This window comes from Erpetoichthys calabaricus, chromosome 13 (assembly GCF_900747795.2).
Source record: "Erpetoichthys calabaricus chromosome 13, fErpCal1.3, whole genome shotgun sequence".
Classification (NCBI taxonomy): Eukaryota; Metazoa; Chordata; class Cladistia; order Polypteriformes; family Polypteridae; genus Erpetoichthys; species Erpetoichthys calabaricus.
The window spans coordinates 1,258,981-1,282,875 of NC_041406.2; the positions used below are offsets into that span (position 1 = coordinate 1,258,981).

At 43.6% G+C, this 23,895-nt stretch overlaps 2 protein-coding genes across 2 annotated transcripts in view; both read right to left on the minus strand.

Moving 5' to 3' along the window:
* cdcp1b (CUB domain containing protein 1b) overlaps nt 1-9,485 on the minus strand; it is a 62,471-nt gene extending 52,986 nt beyond the window's left edge. The window contains exon 1 of the mRNA XM_028817863.2: nt 9,179-9,485. Within this exon, the coding sequence (XP_028673696.1) occupies nt 9,179-9,248 (70 nt within the window). The 5' untranslated portion in view covers nt 9,249-9,485. The remainder of the gene's footprint in view (nt 1-9,178) is intronic.
* Nucleotides 1-23,895, minus strand: part of LOC114663918 (transmembrane protein 158) — a 91,313-nt gene that overhangs the window by 37,304 nt on the left and 30,114 nt on the right. The gene's annotated exons all lie outside the window — the stretch shown is intronic.

A 23,895-nucleotide genomic window follows, 5' to 3' on the forward strand; every position in this document is an offset into this window, starting at 1 on the left:
TAAATACATAGTGACTAAGTTGCTGAATCGTGTAGCCTTGATGATACCAGTTTACACAACAAGGAATCACAGAGGATGACAAATAAGGGGACTCAGATTTCCACAGAATTGTAAGCTCACTGCACGCTGGCAGGAAATGCAGGTACTGTCCGACAGCATTGGCGCTTGTACATTAGAACAACTTTTTATGCCAAGAATAGCCACAATCCCGGCACTTTTATTTTCCTTTCCTCAATTCTGTCACAGTATGACAAGTGTGAGACATCAGAGAGAAGAGCCTCTCTTCTGTTTGTTTTTTTTTTTGCCCAAAAAAGTTCCAAACTGGGTGCAGTCAAAATCCAGGACTGCTTTACCCTTCAGATCTTTGAAGAAGTCTGCCACCATAGACAGAGAGCATTAGTGACAAGTGGAGAGGTATTCAGAGAATTACACTACCGATAAAATAATAAAAAAAAAAATTTAGCAAACATGCCTCCAAGTACTTTGCAATATATTGGTTAATGTACAGAAATATTCTAAATACTTGTTGCAGTAATCTTCACTATTTATTAAAATTGTATTCAGATTAGCACATGAAAGTAAGACTTCCACTGTGCTCTGCACATGTATAAACAGACAGTAGTAGAAGAGATACTCGCCCTAATTAGATATTTACTTTCATACAATATTCTCACTGCGGTGGGCTGGTGCCCGGCCCGGGGTTTGTTTCCTGCCTTGCGCCCTGTGCTGGCTGGGATTGGCTCCAGCAGACCCCGTGACCCTGTGTTAGGATATAGCAGGTTGGAAGATGACTGACTGACTGACAATATTCTCAAATATGCTTTAAAGTGGCATCACACTACATGATTTCCACGTGCAGACTTATTCACATAACCTTAGCAAACAACATGCATCTGTGACTACTAGTCATGTAGTGTGACATCCCCAGTGACTCCGTCATAGCAGTGTGTGCATTACCATGACAAAAATCACAAAGGTTTCATTTTGTCACAGTCATTCCTCTGTGCATGTGTGAGAGTTGACAACCAGTTGGAAGCACAATGTGGCAACAACAGAAGATAAACGGATGTTTTAGCCTGTCCAGCGTCTCTATTTGTCATACCATGACCGTTTACAAAAAGGAAAAAGACAGGACAAGATTGCGGCTGAACACATCATACCTGAAAATCATTCAGTCAGGCAGCCTGCAAACCAGCTGTCAAAATGCAAGTTTGTGATACTCCAGAAAGTTGAAAATGCTGCGACGTCATGAGACACACTCATGTAATTTGTCATCCCCTGAGACTTCTAGATATGTGATTTGACATCCTCAACGTGACGAGATCAGGCAAAGTGCAGCTGTTGAGTCTGAAATGCTCCCCAACTGGCCTTCGCCAACAAGGAAAGTTGTTCTGTTAGCATGGACAATCCCTGGTCTATCACATGGACCACTCATTCAGCCAGCCACATACAAATGACACCAATTTAGAATTTCATAAGCGTTCCTTTTATTCGGCTTGCATATCCCTCCATCCATTTGGTTTCCAGGTCCTATATCCAGTTTTCATCCTTTACCAAAATGCATTTTTATACAAAAGCTCCAGTACATAATCTGTTAAACACCACGCTCAATGGCAAAACATTCGACTGAATATCACAAGATGGATGGATGGATGGATAGATGGATACTTTATTAATCCCAAGGGGAAATTCACATACTCCAGCAGCAGCATACTGATAAATAAAATATTAAACAGTGATAACAACGCAGGTATACAGACAGACAATATCTTCATATAATGTTAACGTTTACCCCACCGGGTGGAATTGAAGAGTCGCATAGTGTGAGAGAGGAACGATCTCCTCAGTCTGTCAGTGGAGCAGGACGGTGACAGCAGTCTGTCGCTGAAGCTGCTCCTCTGTCTGGAGATGATACTGTTTAGTGGATGCAGTGGATTCTCCATTATTGACAGGAGCCTACTCAATGCCCGTCGCTCTAACATTGGCCATGACACTAGGACTTAACAAATGTTAAAAAGAACATGGCATCTTGACATTACTGAAGATCAGAGAACTAGTTGTTGAAAAGCCTGTCACTGCTGGGGTCCACGGCACAGAAGGGTGTTTGAGAACCTCTGCTTTAATCGTGGGCCACCTCACATCCTCTGCCCCAAACGCCAGGAGCCATAGATCCTTCTCTTCCTGTGAATCGTAACTTCCCAATACAACAAGGTGTAGCATGTCAAAGCAAGCAGTCCCGCATCTGATGGCAGATACTGATCTACAGGAGCCACACAAGGTATACAAATCAGCCTCCACCTTCACTATTAATGCAAACGACCCGAGCAGCTCATGGGAAACTACACTTCCTGCCACCCCTAATGGTGTACTCTGTATTGACGCACAGGCCAAAAGACTGCGGAACTGGTGCCAGAAGAACCACTTTAAACTAAACACGAGGGTGAACTGGTCATTCACGTTAGAACGAACGGCTGACTTGGCACAACACTCACTATTCATCAATGACAAACTGACAGAAAGGGCCAGCAGTGTCCTGGAACTGCATTGGACAACAGCTTGAACGCTGCAAAAAAACAAAACTTTCTATGTTAATAATCTGAAACCTGCTTAATCCACATCAGGGTGCCAACAGCTCCAGGCACAAGTACAAAGACAACCCTGAACGGGACAGCAGACAATCACAAGGCCCACTCACACATATACAGCCGGTTTAAAAGTGGCAATTAACCTGACCTGCCCATCTTCTGGGTGTATCGGGGGAAAAACCTCCACAGACACAAAGAGAATGTGCAAACTCTACAGACTCACAGTGTGGAAATCAAACCCAGGTCACTGGATCCATGAGGCGTTAAGCATTATGCCACCCAGCAAAGTGGCACCTTTTAGGGTACTACCATATGACTACAAGTGCTACACTGAAAAGTGTACTTGCCTTGTCATTCAATGCTAGTATGAAGGCAGCAAAACTAACTCAAAGATAATCAGTCTGGGGTCCAATGTCTATGGACAGGAATGTTGGGTTTCAAAGACTCAGGGGGCAAAAAGGAAAATTGCCAAATCTGTAGATGACCTCACATCCAACCTGAAAAGCGGACTCATAAGCCTGTTTAGTGGGTGCAACCCATCTTAGTCCTAGCCCTCTTATACAATTAAAGGTCATGGGGTATTGGTCCCCATTCTGGTGGCAAACCAACCCTGCACCGGGTGCAGAAGGTGACATTCAAGCCAAATATTTCTGAGAATGTTGAGAGAGAAGGCACTTCATCCCCAATGACATGAAACACAACAACAAATTAAATACTTTTTATAAAGACTACAATGCTCTTAGTTTGTTCTTAACAACTATAATCAGCTCTTTCCTGAATCTGCTTTATTCCATTTCGCCAGCAGGAGATACAAAGCAGGGAGCAGCGCTGGGTGGGCTACAATGCAGCAGAGGTCCCAATTTATGTTTTATCAAGCCTTATGCACTGATTGACTACGTATATGTATGAGCGTACTCCATGTTTCACTTCATGGTTTAACTTGGCTAATGTACTGCCAGCATGGCACTGTAGTGGTTAATTTGTCACACTGATCTGCCATCCTGGACTCCAACTCCTAGTCAAACATTGCATTGCATACACACACAGTTGTCAACATGGGCTTTCCTCTACATACTCCAGTATTCCTTCCAGGTAACTAAAAACCAGCGTGTTAAGTCGATTCACTTTTCCAACGTGTAGAATTGTACAAGTTTGGATATGTGTATGAATGAGCCCGTTTCTGTCCTCCAGCCTTGTGTCCAATACACTCAATAATAATGCAATGCTTCTAAAAGGCATCCTTACTGAGCCGTGTGGTTTCTCACAGAACCATTGCATGACAAAGACCCATCTTGCTTTCAGGAGGATTCTTTACAAATGAAATTGGTTCTTTGGGCTGTGAAATGGTTCCAAGCATGTAGACAACACAGAAATGTTGAATGCATCGTAGGCTACCTAGCAGAACGCTGACAGATCAAGAAATTGTGAACTTAGCATGCGTGACTGTATGCAGCAAGAGTCCTTTTCAAATCAGAAACCCACTGCTGTTTCACAGACCTATTACCATCTGTTCATGATTATTTATGGAGTCTGTTACAGATCTAAATAAAGGCGCTTTCTGGAACCTTCATGTGGACAGTTCTGTGGGGAACCTAAGATGGTGTCACTCAGAAGAACCACTGTGGCACCTTTATTTTCAAGGGTGTAAGATCCTGAACTTGATTTAGTGCTTTGAGAGGCACATTTGCTCCTGGGGAGCGATACTTTCGTTCAGTCTTGGAAGCCACCCTGTGGTGTTAGGTTTTCGTTCAAACTAATTTCACAAAAAGGGAGTTATTTCACCTTTAACTGATAACTGACAGACGCACACACAAACACCAGAAGGACTACAAAGAAAGACTTCTGACTTGGCAGTCCCAGTGAGGCATTATAAAGACATACTGCCATTGGGATAAAGGAGCCGCACACATCTGCTGATTAACTCGATGGCTGAAAGTCCTCAGTGTTAGTGTGTCAGAGACGCAATGTGCAGCGTTGTCCATAATGTCACTCAGTTTTATCTTCATTCTCTCCTCCTCTGTTCTCTTCCAGGATGTCCAGAGTGCGTCCCACAACTCAGCCTGCCCTTTTAATCAGCTTGTTGATTCGGTGGGCCTCTCTTGAAGTGACTGTACCGGTCAAACATGACACAGTGTAGAACATATCACAGAGTTGTACAAAATATGAAGCATTACAATTAGTTGATCTTTTTTATTTGCCATTTAGAGAATACCAGTATGAGACCTACATTTAGAAGAAATAGAGATGTGCAGTTGCTTGCTGTATCTTTAACTGCTCAAGTCTGTTTGGATCTTATTTCTTTTAACTTCACTTTTTCTATATTGTTTGCTCTTTTAATTGTATTTGAATACTGACAGTTAACGACAAGTGGAACAGACAGCAGTGTAAACAATACTGCTATTTCACCACATACCACTTGTGTATTTATTAGTAAACTAGCTGTGTAAGCCCGTGCTGTAAAAAGCCTGGGGTCCTAGAAACTACTGAGATTGTCAGGAAAAAAAAAAAAAAAAAAATGAAATGTAGAGATGTCAGGCAATTGAAAGGAACGACTCTGGGCATCTCTCTCCTAGGAGGATTCGTGTTGCAGACGTGCTCACATCGCTCAAGTATTAGCGGCTAAGCACCCGTCTTTCTTCTGAGGTTTCACTTTGCTGACGTGCTGACCTCACTTGTGTATCCTCAGACGTGGACCCCTTAGCCGACTCCACCTCTCACTTCCGAGCTGGACAGACACACTTCCACACGTAGACATTTATATATAAGACTAGTTGATTACCCAGTGGCTTCGCTCACGGAGTGCAAGGGAAAAAAATAAAATGTCTGTAAGTTATTAAATAGTAAAACATTTTAAGAATTAAAGATACATTGAGCACTACTGGAGTGGTTTGGGGTAAACAACATTTTAAAGGCGCTATACCACAACAGGTAAGTAGTACTAACAGCAGCTAAAATGTATTTGGATCATCTCTCGGTAGTAGATCCCCTTTGAAAGGCACTACATGACTGCTGTGGTACAGAAATTACATTTTCTATGTGAACATCCAAAGTTCTGTCTGACAACTTTGCACTATGTGCCTGTGATTTAAGAGAAAAATAACTCTGATAAATGTGGACGCTGCCCTTCCGTGCTTAACGGGCAGAAGGTCTAAACAATTCGCAAGTCCAACACTTTACATGAAGAGGTCTGTACATATTCTTAGACATAAACTCTCCATCTTCTTAAAATAATTGATCACAAAAGCAACCTTGAATGTTGTGGGGTTTTAGTGACCCAAACTCACCTTAAGGGACAGTAAGTAGTCATGCAGGGCAATTTACAAACAAGAGTCCTGCTTCGATGGCGCCGATTACACTCATTCGCAAAGATTTCCACTTTCCCAGGAGCCGACGGGGCACTTGAAGTGTCACAAACAGTGCAAGAAGAGAGGACGCTGCCCAAAACTGCGAAGCTCTCGACCTGGCGGAGCAGCCCGACATTTCGCGCCTCCCAGCGTCCACTTTGTTCTCACGACCCCTCACTGCTGAAGGCGGTCTCGTCTTCACATTGTTTACAGCTCAGTGCAGTTAAAAAGTAGAAAGACACAAAGCTGTTTTCCTCATCTCATCTCTACTATCAAGTACTGCCACTTAAAAAAAAAGGTACAATGTGGCAGTTTCCGCGACAGTCATGTGGACGAATAAATAAAACTTCTCTGTCAGAACACGCCTGGTGATTGGTTCCTGTATTATAATATGTTCTGTGGTCATACGTAATTTCCGTTGCAAACGGAAAAGAAAAGAATTTTATATATATAGATAATGGCCTAAGAAACAAGAACATTAAAAAAAAAAATAGAAATAACAATTTTACGCCCTGCCCGTGGTTTGTTTCCTGCCTTGCACTCTGTGTTGGCAGGGATTTGCTCCAGAAGACCCCCGTGACCCTGTAGCTATGATATAGCAGGTTGGATAACGGATGGATGGATGAATAACAATTTTAAACAACCTTGGCTACGTCACCTGTGTGGACACTTTTTGTGACTGAAGACAGAGAAGAAAATTAAAATTAGTAAAAACCTTTTATTTATACATACCAGACAAGGGTAAAATGACAGAGAAATACAGTCCTAGGACACCGCACTTCATTTGCCTCGAGCGCAGATATCCTTGCTCTTTTATAGCTTTTCTAGTCTCCTGATCGTTGACCACGTAAGCAATGAAAATAGTGTCCTGACTCATTTTGTATTATTCCAATTGGTAAAGTCTTTACCCTAAAGGTATATTTTCTTGTCACACACATCTTTGAAAGAAAACTTCCAGAAAGTATATATGCTTTTTGTCACGTACGCAAAACACAAACAAGTTTGATCATTCTGTCCTATTTTCTGTACTTACACACATACATTTTGTTCAATTACATCATTTTATGTTTTTACACCTGGATGAAGGAGTCCGATGTTTGAAAAATCCAAAACATCCCACAATTTCAAATAACATAACTGATGATGTATCAAAGTTTGTGCATCACTAATGTATTCTCACACAGAAAAGATTGAATTCTTGTCCATATAACACATGCAACTTGTAGCAGGTCATGTTATTTTCTAACCCGCTTCATCCAGACCAGAGTCATAGGGGGGTACAGGAGCCTATCCCAGGTATGTCAGTCATCTCAGGGTAAACACACACACGCACCAATTTAACATCACCAATTCACCCACAATAAAGATCTATCTATCAACTTGCATGTCTTTGGACTGTGGGAGGAAACCGAAGCACCCAGGGGCAACCTATGCAGACACGGGGAGAACATGCAAACTCCATGCAGGGAGGACCCGGAACGTGATCCTTGGTGTCCTTATTGAGAGGCAACAGCGCTACCACTGCGCCACCGTGCCATCCCACAAGTTGTGTCATTTAGTAAAATATTTGCATAATTAGATTTCAAGTTCTTTTATAGATACGAAAAAATAAACAAACAAAAGATAGAAACTGGAAAATTACATCTTGTCTCATTAAGACAGAAGTCCTCTAAAAAGAATAACTTGGCTGGGATGAAAAGCTGCAGCCTCAGTTGGCCCCCCTGGAATGCACTACAGAACCGCCGAGTGGCACAGGTTTTCATCCCAACCAGTTTCTACTTTTAACTGGACTTGGTCTTTAGTGGTTATGTCCCCAGTTTTTTTTTTTTTTTTTTTTAAATCAATCCAGAAATCTCACACTGAACATCATTAAACATTGATAAAATTAAATATTGATTTGTGCAAGTTAAAATGGCAATGAATTCATTTAGCTTTTAAAAAACTTGTTCTCTTTTAATGTTCAATGTATTTTAACCAATATAAACTAATAAGCACACAAAAGAGTAATAGTGAAGGAGCCAGCCATTAACATTCGGTGTTCTTTGCATGGACGTCTGCTCACTGTTCATCATCAGAAATCAAAAAACTTCATAAGGCAACAAATTCCAAGAAAAAATTTCACTTAAAGAAAATAGATAGATAGATAGATAGATAGATAGATAGATAGATAGATAGATAGATAGATAGATAGATACTTTATTAATCACAAGGGGAAATTCACAAATGACAAGGCATTGAAAGATACAGCAAAAAAAAAAAAAATCTTATACATAGATATCTGGTATTGTATTTGCTCCATGGGGCAAATTATTATAAACTGTCCAAATACAAACCATAACTCACACTTTCTGCATGTAATATACGAGAAAGAAAAGGGCAGCTAATTAGGCAATGGGACCAATGAAAGCTAAAAAGGTAAAATGACTCCCAGATTGTGAAACTGGCCTGCAGCCACATGGACACTCTGTGGCGAAGGAAGGCCTGGCCTCCCGTCCCGAGTGGGTTCCTGCCACCCTCGCACCCCGTGCTGACCCCGATCTGGGATGAGCGGGTCCGACGTCGCTTTACTATGCGGTTCTGTGTAACGTTCTGACTGACAGGGGGTGGCCGACGTCTCCTGGCTTTGATACGAACACGCTGACCCGACATGTCCAGGTAACTGTACAGCTCTCTCCCTGACGCCTGGGGCTCTCCCATCAAACACACGAAAAGTCGGCATCTCCAGGCGCCCGTTTCAGAAACTCCAGTTTGCAGCAACTCGCCCGACTGGGAAAAGCGCAAAGCGAGTCTATAAATCGGCCAGTCTTCTCCGACAAGCACACCACAGGTGGCTCTGAGGCTAAGGATCCGCGCTGGTATCCCGAAGGTTGCCGTTTCGAATCCCCGTCACTACCAAAAGAGATCCTACTCTGCTGGGCCCTTAACCTGTAATTGCTCCAGGGGCGCTGTACAATGGCTGACCCTGCGCTCTGACCCCAAGGGGTATGCGAAAACTAACACATTCCTAATACAAGAAATTGTATAAGGCGAAATAATGAACAAAATAAACTTCATTTCTCTCCCGCTACCCCCTAACCCCCCCCCCGCCGCACTGCAACTTCAAACCAAACTTTAAAAACTCACCCGTTAAACATCTGCCATCACCGAGCACCGCAGATAAGCCGCCTGTCGCTTCGCCTCGCCCTGCCCTGCCCTGCCCAAGCCCATCGTGCGCGCACTCCGTTTGCTGCTCCCCGCCGCCCCACTCACCTGAGCCCACCAGCATCTGCGCGACGATCCACAGGAGCGCCAAACACAGAGGCGCGCGTCGACGATCCATGGGAAGAGGCGAAGGCGGGCGGAAAGGTAACGCAAAGAGACGAGAAGGCTCGGTGTCGCCGACTCCACCGGGAGACAACCCCTGCTGCTGCTTCGCGGCCGCTCCAGTCAAGTTGGAAAAGAAAAGAAAAAATCCCGGGAGAGACACGACGCGTCCATTTCCTTCTGTGCTGCACTCCAGACGGGGGGCGGGCGTTGTCCCGTGAGTCACGGCCGAGCGTCAGGATGACACCTTTGCGCTTCCCGTCAACTTCAGCTTATCTTCTCGTCGAGGGAGCTTTGCGCAACCAGCAGGTACAGGGCCGAGGTGCACTTCCGTCTCTTTTGACATAATAAAGCCGGGCATCGCCATTCCCGAGCCGGAGGAGGCCGCCACAGAGGTCATCCAAACCCTGGACGGGCCGCCGGTCCATCGCAGCCGTCGTCTCCTCGTGGCGCCCCTGCAGCGCTGTCTCGTACTTCGTTCAGGCCATTAATAATAATATTATTAATAATAATAATTCATTGTATTTATATAGCGCCTTCCCCTGGGTGTCAGTGTTCACTGAGGACAGAAAAAGCTTTACAAGTGCAGCAGAAGTCATCAAGAAATACTCAGGATAAAACAGGATTTTACACTTTTTTTTTTACTGTTTTATTAAAAATAAACAACTGAAATTAGTAAGGTATAAGGACCACAAGCAAGTGTCCCGGAATACAAGGAATGAGAAATTGCAGACTTCTTGTAGGAATCAGGGCACCCAGAAATCCAAAGATTAAAAATTAAAAACACTAGAAATGAGTGAAAGATATCACATAATAATAATTCTTTACATGTATACAGTGCTTTTCTCACAACTCAAAGCACTTTTGCCGAGATGAATGCAAGCCTGACACCTGTATGTGAATGGCAGGGCCGGCTCAACAGCATCTTAGGGTCCCGGGCAAAGTAGAGCACTGGGGCCCCTGCTTTGATAGCAAAACAGAAACAACGTGCACAAATGGGTGACTGTCCAGCATGCCCATGTGTTAAGCCTGGTGAAGGGCACCCCCCCCCAAGTTGTTATTTATCTGTTCCATTTTTTTCCATCTAAGACGTTGTGACCCACGGCCCTTTAGTATTAAAGACATTGGAGTGGCCGCCATTTCCTATGCTCACTGTGTGCCCCTGAGTGAGGCACTTCACATTCCTTTGCTCATGGTATCCATATTACTAACCGTGAATAAACCGGATATGGACGCAGGTACACAGCGATGGGACCATGAGACGTACTGCGCAGGCGCCTACAGCGCGCGTCTCATAAACCGCAAGCGAAGTCTTATCCACCACGAACGAAGGAGTCACAGCCCAAAAACGAAAGAGCGCAACTAACGTGAATGAGAAATGAAGCAACAACGCGCCCATAGCTAACGACTAACGACACAGCCACACAAAAAAGAGGATTCTGCGCTGCACCCCAGAGTCAAACAGAAGAGGCTACGGAGGCCCCACAGGTCCACAAAGATAGTACGGAAGGCGCGGGAAAGTACAAAAGGCACAGGCGCCTACAACGCGCTTCTGAACTAAACATCCACACTACACAGCATGGTCCGGGTAATGAGAATAAACGAACTCTCCGTATTAAACGTACAGCATCCTCACACGTCCAAACCATATAGCATATGTGAATCACATTACAGTGATGCATTATTAACGGTACAACCACAGAAAATGCTCCGTATTAGCAGTAAGTGCAATTATCCATATTACTAACGGTAGACAATGGATAACTAATGGAGTCACGGTCACGGCTCCAAAATGATCCAGCTCAACTAACGGAGCTACAAAAGCGAGCCCGCATGGATAAAAACAATAGACGTAGGCGCCTACAACGCACGTCTGAAACCGCGGAAGCAAAACTGTCTCGGCTCCAAAACCAAACAGCTCTGCATGAACAAATACAATGTACATAGACGCCTACAACACGCGTCAGAAACTGCGGAAGCAAAGCAGTCACGGGTTCAAAACAAAAGACCACAACTGACGGAAATACAAACACGAGCCCGCCTGGATATAATCAATGAACGCAGGCGCCTACAGCGTGCGTCTGAAATGCCGCAAGCAATGCAGGCACATATCACATACGTTCATCAATGTATTTCGGGTTACGCCGACAATAATCTCTTTCAAATCTATTTCGGGTTACCCAAGACCAGGGGTTGGCGAGCGAAGCAAGCAGGGGGCCGAGCCCCCTAGTAGAATACAGAAAGGAAATGCTGGAATTTCATGGGGCTTACTCCTTCCCAAGATTATATGGAGGAGATGTAGTCTGTAGTGAGGGGGCAATCCATTAACTGCTGGTTAGCGAACTGGTCTGTATCTATATATAGCCTGTGATAGAAACCAGGGTGTCAGCGAGCCCCAAACCCCTAACACCAACACACCAAGAGTCCCGGGTCCAAATAAAGGATGGTTTTTATTCACCACAATACCTCCAATGAAACACAAGCGCAGATTTTTCTCTTTCTACAATTCACCCCTCACCACCACACTGCCCTCCTCCTCTTCTTCCTCTTCCTCCTCCTCCCATTGAGTGTTGCTCTCTGTCCTCCCAGCTCTGACTCACCTGGATAATTGAGTGCAGTCCATTTTATTACAGATCCGGTAGTACTTCTGGTGCCAGGGCGATTGCCCGATGGAAGCACTTGCAGCTCCTGTGAAAGTCCATTATAACAGAGAGCTTGTCTCCCTGCAGCGCCCTCTTGCAGCACCCAGTAACCCTAGCAGGACTGCTCCACCAGACTACAATTCCCAACAATTACCACAGAGCACTGATATCCAAGGCCACTGCCATCTAGCATGCTGGGGGAATAAAAAAACACAGCGACATCTTCTCTTTTCAGTGGGCTGTCCATCCATCCTTTTTGGCCCTTCCTTCCAGGTCTAATCCCTTTCTCCTCCCAGGCCGCGATGCCTATCCGCCTGTTAGGAGCCTCCTGCCCAGGTAAGGAACCATCCTCTGTTCTGGCCAGGATGTCCGTCCAGCCCATGTGGCTTCTACAAGCCAAATTATAGAGGCCACAGGGCCAGCTCTACCACTTAGATGAACTAGGCAGTCACTTGGGGCAGCAAAAAAGGGGGTGCGGGCAGCAGATTTTTTTTAAACAATACAAACTGACTAACAAACACTCAATACGACTGCCCAGTTATTTTGTTTTATATTATTTGTGCACACTATCAATGTTTGGTCTTAACATTTGACAACCTACACTACATGTGGCCTCCCAAATTCACTCAGCGTCAGTATGTTTCTTTATTTTCTTCAAATGCAGGTTTGTAGTTTTAGTTTTGTTTTCATTGGCACTGACTGTCATAAATCAGGGGGCCTGCGAAGGTCACAACTTAGATAATAATTTAGTAATAACACAAACCGCACCAATAATGATGATGTCAGTAATAATCTGACGTAGCAAAGAAGACACAGACGCGGCAAAATAAATTCACACAATCGAAACAGAAACAGGAGTGCAGCCCTTGAATTCATTGGTTTAATTCAAACATTACAACTTGTGGCAAAACTTGGCAAACGTCGTTCTCCGTTGTTCACCACCACCTGTGAGAGTCGCTCTGGAAAAACTCTCACAAGTCATGCGTTGATTGGATAGCTTTGTTTCATTCTTTCCAGATGTGAGAATACAGTGAATAGGAATTATGGGTAAATGTTTAAAGATGATCATTCTTCTTCAATATCATTGAATTTTGTGATTACATTCAGTTTGTCAGTCTGTATTATTTTTTAAATGAGTGTTGTAATAAAGACAGGAACAAACTCATAAAGGTTTGGGGTTTTGGGCCCCATATACTGTAACTCAAACAAGGTCAAATATTTCCATGAAATCATGAGACAAAAAAGGATGGGTGGACGGACAATTTAAAGAGCCGTACCGGAAATTAGGAGTGTGGAATGCTGGGAAGGCGTGGTGGTGGATGGGTAGTGGACGTCATCAGTGGGGGACCAGAGGAGAGAAAGGGACCTGGAAGTGTTGTTCTCTTAGTTGTCCGGGAAGGATTATGGCGGTGGCACTTCGTCTTTTCTACGGGAAGAGAGAGAGAGAGGTTAATACCACGCCATTGTCCCCTGGCACGACTTGTCGCGATGCGCGTCGGGTCCTTAAGCTGCTCCCCATGCGCTCGTGCGTGACAGTGTATACATTTATGAAATTATTTAGGTAAGAATACAACTAGATTGTGTTATAGCTCAGCCAGGACTCAAGTCTCATTTTATTTCCTTTTTGTTTTTTGTTGCGCCATTTATTTATGCTGATGTTACTTTTGTTAATTATCTCTGCATTTTTATTGTCTGGATTATGACCCAAGTGTTTTGCGGGTGGTCCACCAAAGAGTGGGGCTACCTGCCAATTACTGCCAGAAAGTGCCCTCCACCCTGTAAAGCTGGAGGGTCACCCACAGTTCCTGGCAGTGCATTGTAAATGCGCCCTGGTGTTGGTGAGTTCTTGTGCCTTTTTGCTGTGCTTTTTTGTGAATTTTGACCATTTTACTCTGTTTTTTGACTTTGCCCCTAAATATCTGTTTTAGAACTTGTTTGCTTTGGATTGCCTTTGTGTTACACGTAATTCCATTTTGCCTTTTGTGCTCCACAGAACATTCTTTTGTACCTCCAGGCAGTTTGTGGAAATAAATCTGTTTATTTTATTATTTTGTATCTAGCCAGGGTTTTTGCTTGGATTTCCCCTTCTAATGAGCATTTTTGGATGTGCTAATGCAACTTAAGTGCTTTAGGACCAATAGTCCATGACAGACTATCACCATCATCATCAGGTACTTGTTTCACTGGCAGTTTGAATACAGGCCTACAAGTTCGCTGCTAGCTAAGAGGTAATTTAATTATGTGAAACAAGCGCGTGTTTTGTTTTTGTTTAGAGAAATGTTAAATACAAAAAATAAATAAGAAAGGCCTGCTAATACAATCCAATTACTACGTGTTTTCTGAAATGTCACTTCACAAGAGCTCATTTTTCTGAGACAGGTGTGTAAACAGACACAGCCATAAGTCATCAAACGTACCCCTCAGCATTTTCAAATGGTAAATTCACTGTTTTGTGTCCAAATCCTCCATATTTTGCTCTCCCCAGTTCTGGCTCCTCTCTTGTGTCTCCAGGTTTCTTTGTACAGGTCTGGCAGTGAGGATTCACTCAAAGCAAAGGGGGTGGTGAGGCACCATTAACAGCTTTGCCGAGGGCAGCGAAAATGCCAGAGCCGACTCTGAGAGGTCATAATTATACGGTAATTAGGCTTTGAGTGAACACCACATCTTTCATTAGGGTTTTATTGCATCTGTAGTGTGTTACATATATTGTGGGGACGGCCGGCTGCTCAACCCGGCTGGGACACCCAAAGAAGAGAAAGATGGAGGAAAGCAGCTACGGAGGGACACTGCCTCCCCCAAGACGCCAGATGGCGATGTCCCTGCAGCACAGCAGTACCCCAAGTTCCTGCAGGGCACCATGGGATTTGGAGTTTGGCTTCTCAGCCCTGCTGGGTGCCATGGGTGCCACCAGGAGACGCTGCAGGGGGATTTATTGTGTTTATTATTATTGGTGATGGTGGTGGAGGTGCTTCTGGGCACTGTAACAAGAAGAAAAAGAATTAAATGCCTTAGTGTTCAGTTTACTCTCTGTTCAGTGTGTCTGTCTGTTGGGTTGAAAGGGGCAACAGTGACCCCTAGCGTCTTACAATATATATTGTGGCAAAGGCACTATATAGGCGTCGACCTGACACAGACTGACAGCAGACTGACACGTATAAAATGACCTATGAGCCCTAACACAGTCCTAAAACACCACCACAAAACACTATTCTTTCTCCTCCACGGCAGCTTCAGCTTCGTCGTCGTTGTCCTCCTCCTCCCGACTCTGGCACCCGGAATGGTGACTGTCAGCCCCTTTTATAGCCCACCCGGAAGTGCTGCAGGTGCTCGTTGACCTACTTCCGGCTGCCCCTCCGGGTGTGGCTGCATTCCTGCCCAGTCGGCCTCGTTAGGTCGTGCAGCTCCCCCTGGCTATGGCCACGGAGCCAAACAGGAATAAGCTGCGGTGTTCCAAACTATTGGTCCCAGTGCAACCCATGGGGGCTGCCAACAAGTGTTCCGGGGGATGTAGTGTCAAAGGGGTGTCCCGACCGAGCATGGGTCCTGGCCATCAGCCACAATATATATAGAGAGAGAGGTTAGGAGCCTGTGCAGATACAGCACGTTGCTGCACCCACCACATGACAAAACACCTCTAGATCCAAGATTAGGACCCGAGTGCAGCTATGCGATGGGTGACACCTCAGCACCCCACTAGCTCAGATGGAATTGAACAGCATGAGGTTTTTTATGGTGGCTGGAGTGCCATTTCTGGTTTGAAGGTCTAATTGCAGGGCTAAATGCAGGTTAACGTCATACCCAGGATGGAGTAATTGCAGGTTAAGGGCTCAATGGAATGGAGTCAATTCTGGCAATTTACGGGATCTGAACCAGCAATGTTCCGATTGCCAGTGCAGATCCTTAGCCTCAGAGCCACCACTCCGCCTCCATACATGTTGCGTATAAAAGATATCAAAAGTTAATGTAAATCAAAGTATGCAAACTTTCTCAAATCTGCATAATCCAGCATTCACAGAGGCTGGAAAACTGTCTGAGCAGCACTGGGCACAAGATGGGAAGCAACCCTGGACAAGGCGCCAGTCCATCACAGGGCCCACTCGCACTCGCCCTTACACAGCGGCCACTTTGTAGTTGCCTATCATCCTGACTCCCACAATCAGTGGGTCTTCTTGCCGTTAATTGCATTTATTGTTTGATTAGCTGGTGTTAGGATTTTGCATCCAAAAAATTAAAAACAAAATGAAGGGAAATCAACAAAAACCCAGCTGGCCACAAACAAAATCATTTCTTTACCCACTTGAGAGATGCTCCAGGATGCGGAAATCACAGTATTTCATAACTGGCTGTACAAGCTTTGACTCAAAAGAAATTCCGTGTTGTTGCAGATTATTTTTTTAAAATAAGGACGATCTTCATTTTAAAATATTCCATATTTTTTATATCGTCTGTGAGAATATTACGTTTTCAAATGCTCCAGGGCAACACCAGGGATTTCTGCCAGTCAAATACAAAGCCTCCTATTTGTGGAATCAGTGGCCAAACAGCCAACACTTCCATAGACTGTCAGGCAGCATCCTTGTATCCGATTTTCATAAATGGCTTTGAAGGACAGAGGCCTTCTTTCATAAACTTGGCAGGAAAGAGGACTATTTGCATCCGGCCATTACCAGGGAGACGGTCGTACCCTGAGTGAATTAACACAGATGTTCAAAGTAAATAACAAAGGCAACGAGCTTAAAAATACAACCAACACACTAAAATCAAGCATCCTCATTTAAGCCACAAACTCCCTGCCGAACAATGTCATGTTTAACCGCAGGATTACGCTGCTGTTAAATAAAGATAAATCAAGGAGAGCCGGGATTTTCTTATCCCAGCTGCTCTCTGCCTCAGACTGCAGATCTACAGGCTCCAGCTTGTTTGAGTTCAAAATTCCATCAGAGTTGCCTCAGGACCTCACGTTGGCTTCACTGGCGTTCCTGTTGCAACATCTCACAAGCTCAGACAGACACAAAGTCGTAATGTGCTGTGATACGAGTTTGCACTGAATCCCACTCCGACAGGCACTCACCTGCAGAAAAACGCCAGCTGCTGCTGCACGCTGGGACTTTTGACATTTACTTTGGCTTGTTTTGTTTTATTTTTTCTTGGTGCATTGACAAAGAATTGAATAAGTTTACAAAAATGTGATGGTTGGCTGTGGGCCTGGCAATAAGGAAATTAATTATTTTGTGTCACATTACTTGGAGTTTGGACAACCATCTCATATAATGAAAATCTGTCACATTATAACATATTTATAACACAGAAACAGAAACAACATTTCTTTTGCAGTGAAGCCCCATTCTGGGTGAGACCCTGCACCAGATGGCATTGACCGCAGTCTGAAGGCTTCTCATCAAGGTATCTGGTGACTTTAAAGTGACTCGGCATGACATCCCATCCCAAGGGTTTTCCTACCACATACTGTTGTGCTTAAGGCTTTGGACTTTAAACCTTGGGATTGTGAGTTCAAATCTTGTCACTGACACTGTGTGACCCTGAGCAAGTCACTTCACCCACTTGTGCTCCAGAAAAAAAGAAATGTAACCAATTGTATCTCCAATGTTGTAAGTCGCTTTGAATAAAGGAGTTGGCCAAATAAGTAAATGTGATGTAAATGTGCCTACCCATTGCTGTTGGGATAGCCTCTGTATAGTCCCCATAACTCGTACAAGTGAGTCGGGTTACAAAATCAGTGGACAGTAATGACATGCTGTATGTAGACAATTAGGATGGAGACATTTGAAACACATTTTATTTCTGGAGCACTCTTCACTGAGTCAAGGCTTTGACCGATGTAGCAAGTTCACAGGCAAATGTAATTACAGCTTTACTAATTTTTTATTACATAACACATATAAGTGAAGACACAGATTTGTTTAAACACACAGGAAAACAAAGCAACTCCACACACTTTAACATAAATGGAATCTAACAATACAATGCAGCTCCACACATGATAATTACTAACAGCCCCTCTCGTTTCGGACGCAGCCCAGAGGATGGGACACACTAACATTACCTATGGGTTGACCCCAAAGAACCCGCCTCTTAGTCAACACAGTTGCTGGAAGTTGGCATTCATACACAAACCAATACAATGCAATTTATTTCTGTATCACACAAGGAGTGCCGCAATGGGCTTTAACAGGCCCTGCCTCTTGACAGCCCCCCAGCCTCGACTGTCTAAGAAGACAAGAAAAACTCCCCAAAAAAAACACTAGTATAGAAAAAAATGGAAGAAACCTCAGGAAAGACAGTTCAAAGAGAGACCCCTTACCAGGTAGATTGGGTGTGCAGTGGGTGTCAAAAGAAAGGGGTCAATACAACACAATACACAAAACAGGACACAAGTCATCCTCAATACAATACAATAGTGCAATAGAAATATTACAAGTACAGAGCAGAATTCAACAATAGATGATATCACATAATAAGATTTGGATTTGTTCAGAGTCCTGGAGACCTTGGCCATCACACTGCCTCCCCCTATTGGTCATTCCACAGCTGAGGCAGCCAATCCAATGAAAGGACCCCTCTACCTAATGACTCCTGTGATCCTCCATCAGAGATGACTTTACCTTAGGCAGGCAAAACAACTTGGCAGGTGGGCAGTGGCACCAAGTGGGACATTTGAGTACCGAGAAGAGAAACAGAATAGGTGAGGGTTAGTAAGAAATTAGAACTATCATGTTACTTCTGTTTTAGTGCTAATGACTAACAACAGAGATGCAGTCTGCACAGTTAATCAGCAGCTCTAGTCAGGGTGTGCTAAACTGAAGTTGTGAGTTTTCAGCCGAGACTGAAGGGGCATCTCTTATAGTAGCAGACAGACCAGTCCACAGTTTAGGGGCCCTGTAACTAAAAGCTCAACCTCCCACTGTTATTTTATTAATCCTTGAAATCTTAAGCAGACCAGCATCTTGAGATCTTAGTTTGCGTTGTGGTTTGTAAGTCATGATAAGTTCAGACAAGTAAGCTGGACCTCGGCCATTTAAGGCTTTATATGTTTAAAGGAGAATTTTGAAATCTGCCCTAAACTTAACCTGGAGCCAGTGTAAGGAGTTAAGAACTGGAGTTATGTGTTTGTATTTTCTTGTTCTTGCAATAATTCTTGCAGCAGCATTTTGGATTAACTGGAGGCTGTATAGAGAACAGTTTGAACATCCAGTGAACACCGCATTGCAGTAGTCAATCCTACTAGAAATAAATGCATGAATTAATTTCTCAGAATCCTCTTTATTTAGAAAGCGCCTTAATTTCCCAAGATTGAAGAAACCTGATTTAGACAGCTTTGTAATGTGCGCTTTAAATGACATGCTAGAGTCAAAGAGAACTCCTAGATTGTGGACTAATTCAGTAAAATTAATGGCAATTCCAACCGAGTTAAATGATGACAAAATAGCGTTGTGATCAGCGTCATTCCCTCCAACAATTAACATCTCTGTCTTATCGGTATTTAAAGATTGGTTGCTCTCATCCCTCCACTCCTTTAATTCACTAACACAACTAATTAAAGACAACATCAGAGAAACTTCATTTGATCTCAAAGAAAGGTAGAACTGGGTGTCATCTGCGTACGAGTGAAAATGAACATGATGGTTTCTAAGACAATAAAGACAACCCTAGAGCTTGGCAAAATATGGCATCTGTGCCAGCCTGAACAGAGACGCATAAAACCTGCGACTACTGGACTACTACTGGACTACTGGACATTCCAGCTTATTTTCCTTTTTCCAACATTTTCCAGTTTTGATAACATGGGGTACTGAAATGTCCCCAACACTTTATGTTGTCCGTCTTTTGTATTTCTCATTAAAGTATATGTACTAGTTGAAGTACTCGCCATTGCCTAGGTATAAATAAATGGACAAAATGAAAGTTTACTATGGCTCAAACACAGTCCCACACAGATGTCAGTCCCATCTTAGCATCACAGATGACTTGTGCATTAATGGAGTGTCACTCCTTCCAGTTAGCATAAGCAGCTTTGTTCTCACTTGGTGCCCTTATTGCAATATGAGTGCAGTCAATTCCTCTGATTACGTTAGGAGAACTGAACATGGCTGCAATTTGCCTATTTATGTTGGCAAAAACCTGTTCGGTTGTGTGTATGCACACAAACGCCATATGAAAACTGGGTGTAGCGTCTCATTGTTTGTTTAATGTGTAGAGTGACGCTTGGCCACCATGCCGGTCGGACCCATTTGAAGGTCATGGGAGGGATGATGGCATGAGCGGTGTCCATAGAGGGTAGTCACTATTAGATTGAAGTGCACTCCACCTTAAGTTACGTAAATGGTGCCCCCCTGTGTAACTACTTCAAAATGTACAAAGCGCATTGCGAAGCCCGGGCCTGTACAGCCACCCTAACCCCCGACACAGACAGGTGGGACACCAGGGCTGAGTGTGGCCCTGGCATCATCAGACCCAGAGAGGGGGCCAGTCATGTACAGTGCACCCACATCTACTCACAGTGGGCCAGTTTCGAGTGGGCAAACAAGTGACTGTGCATGTCTTTGGGGTGTGGAGAGGAATCCCAAAGGAGAACTCTGTGCAGACAGTGGCCAAGCCAGGATGCGAGCCAAGAGCACTAGCCACTGCTTACTTACTGTATGGCCTCCAAATACGTTCAATTCAGTTTGTTCTTATATAGCGCTCTTCATTGAAGACACAGTTACAGTAAAATAGGGCATGACAGTGTTTGCCACACATATAATATCACCATTTTGTCTAAGAGCGCTTTAAAGAAATTTAAATCTCAGTGCTCCTTTATGACTCAAATTCGATCTGTGAGGGTGGGTTCCCTGAAATAAAAGATCAATTAATGAGCATTAATACCACATCCTGCATGACAAGGCCACCATTTATAAAAGATCCTTCATCTTGGCATGATGCTGAACTCTGTCATCAGAGCAAGGCCTCCTAAGTCATCACGTAGCACCTCACACACTCCCGGTGTGAGACTGGGTGTTGCCCGGGTAGCCACTAGCATCTGTGCCAGGCTTTATGAAGGTGTTGGCTGGATGATATCCAGGACTGCACCCCACACTTTGAACAGCACTGGGAGAGTCAACAGGCTTAGGCTTGCAGTCGGGAAGAAGAATTCAGGTTAATCTATTGCCAAAAAACTTTTTCCATTACCATGAATTGATATCAAAAACCTATGAAGATGTGAGGAGAACATGAGATCTGCGCACATAAAGCACTCAGGATAAGAGCCCATGTCACTAGCACTGTGAGGTAGCCACCCTGCTGACCCTAATATTAAGTGCTGAGACTCTGATGTTGTTGTGAAGCTACAGTGGAAATGCCAAAACAATTGTTATTTTAAGAAACAATGTTGCTAAACCTGTTAAGGATATAATGAACAGGAATTAGGGGCGGCACGGTGGCGCAGTGGGTAGCACTGCTGCCTCGCAGTTGGGAGACCTGGGGACCCGGGTTCGCTTCCCGGGTCCTCCCTGCGTGGAGTTTGCATGTTCTCCCCGTGTCTGCATGGGTTTCCTCCGGGCGCTCCGGTTTCCTCCCACAGTCCAAAGACATGCAGGTTAGGTGGATTGGCGATTCTAAATTGGCCCTAGTGTGTGCTTGGTGTGTGGGTGTGTTTGTATGTGTCCTGCGGTGGGTTGGCACCCTGCCCGGGATTGGTTCCTGCCTTGTGCCCTGTGTTGGCTGGGATTGGCTCCAGCAGACCCCCGTGACCCTGTGTTCGGATTCAGCGGGTTGGAAAATGGATGGATGGATGGATGAACAGGAATTAAGTAACCTGGAGTGAATTATCATCTGATGGCACAGACTGGGTATACAGGACTATAAGCTGAAAAGCAGCCACATGTACCTCCAAGTGCCAACAGCCTGAGTGCCCGTCAAGTAACCGCAGCTCACACCCAAGACTCGCCCTGCTGGGCTCTTTTGCGCTCTTTAGAATGTCACTTTCTGCATAATTGATGATTATGTTCATGTTCGAGTTCTTACATTATTTAGGTGTCATCAACATATTACCATTCTGTGCCTTTGTTTGCCATTTTGTTTTAATGGTTGCCATCGTTTTAGGTTTCAGGTTGCAATGATGTTGCTATGCACCTGTGACATCATAGCAGCCATGATAAAAAATAGGGTGGCATCCTCAGGGAGATGTCTGAAGTTTAAAATGGAAAGGGAAGACTTCCAAAAAAAAAAATATATATATCTTATATATAAACATCTACGTGTGGAACTGTGTCTGTCTGTCTGTCTGTCCAGCCCGGAAGTGAGAGGTAGAGTTGGGGAAAGGGCTTCACCTCTGAGGAAACAAATTCACTTAGCCACTAAAACAGAAGTGAGGTCAACACATCGACAAAACAGTATCCCTTTTACTTTTCCTCCCGCCACTAATGCACAAGCGATGTGAGCACATCAACAAAATGAAACCTCCTAGGAGAGAGACGCCCAGAGGAGTTCCTCTCAATTACCTGACATCTCTACATTTCATTTTTTTTTTCTGACAATTTCAATAGTTTGTAGGACCCCGGGCTTTTTATAGCACAGGCTTACACAGTTGATATATATATACTGTACATATTATAAAAGAAAATCTTGAGATGAGACGAGACTATTGCCAAGAGATTTTTTCAAGTCCCGCCCTCCTCTCAACCATTTCTGGTTAACGGCCCACGCCCACGGTCCTCTCACCTCACATTCGTGTGAATGCTTTTGTCAGACACAGTTCCTTCCACAGTTTTTACGTTTTCCCCACTTTAAGTTCCCAATAAAAGTAGACGTATTATGTCCAAATCTTATTGAAGAATTTCATAAAGAAGGGTTATCAACAGAAGAAATGAGTACATGGCAATCCTAACACCGAGAAACGATGAAGTCAAACAAATTAACGTGAAAATTGTCGATCGGTAACACGGCAAATTGGTTAAATGCATATCAATGGACTCTGCTGAAACAGTTGGTGGTGATGGTGCGGAAGATGAAAACATCAACTTAGAATATCAAGAAGAACATCTACAACCATTAACACCGTCTGGTCTTCCACTGGCCAAATTACTGTAGAAAGAAGGATGCATCGCAATGTTATTGCGTAATTTACGTCTGAGTGATGGGTTATGCAATACGACAAGATTAGTTTTATTGAAAATTGGGCGAACAATTCTGACATGTAAAATTTTAACAGGCGACAAGGTGATGTAGTCCATCTTCACTAATGACATTAGACACCAAAGGAGATCTTGATATGTCATTCGTATTAAAACATTTACATTTTCCTGTTAGAATAACTTTTGCTATGACAATTAACAAATCATAGGAACAAACATTTGAAAAAGTCGGATTATTTACTAGAGAGAAAGAAACAAAATTCACTCACAGGCAGTTATATGTTGTGTTGTCATGATGTAAGTCCAAACACAGAATCAAAATTCAAAGTGATATTGACAAAAAATTAATTCAAAAAAATAGTTTTTACTGAAAGCCAAACAGAACGAAAGCCAAACAGAACGAAAACATACAGGTATAATGCAACGAATACCTCTAACGTATCATGAAACATAATTTTCTTTTAATTTTATTAAAATAGTTAGTTCTATTATGCATATGTAACAATTCCCATGAAAATAACAAACTGTTTAAATTGTACATCTGCTTCCCCACACACGAGTGACAGAACCGAGAAGTGACTAGCACATAGTGCCTGCCCGGGGGTTGGCAAGTAAAGCGGGCAGGGGGCAGAACCCCCTAGTGTATGTGTGTATATATATATATATATATATATATATATATATATATATATATATATATACACACTATATATACACACTATATATATATATATATATATATAGTATATATATATAGTATATATGTATATTTATCTTCTTATATAATATGCTACAGGATTTTAAATCACCTGTAGCTCTCAAACCGTTTCACCTATTGACCTGAAATTTGGTACACATACACTAAGTGATGTCTACTATTCGCTTTCGAGGT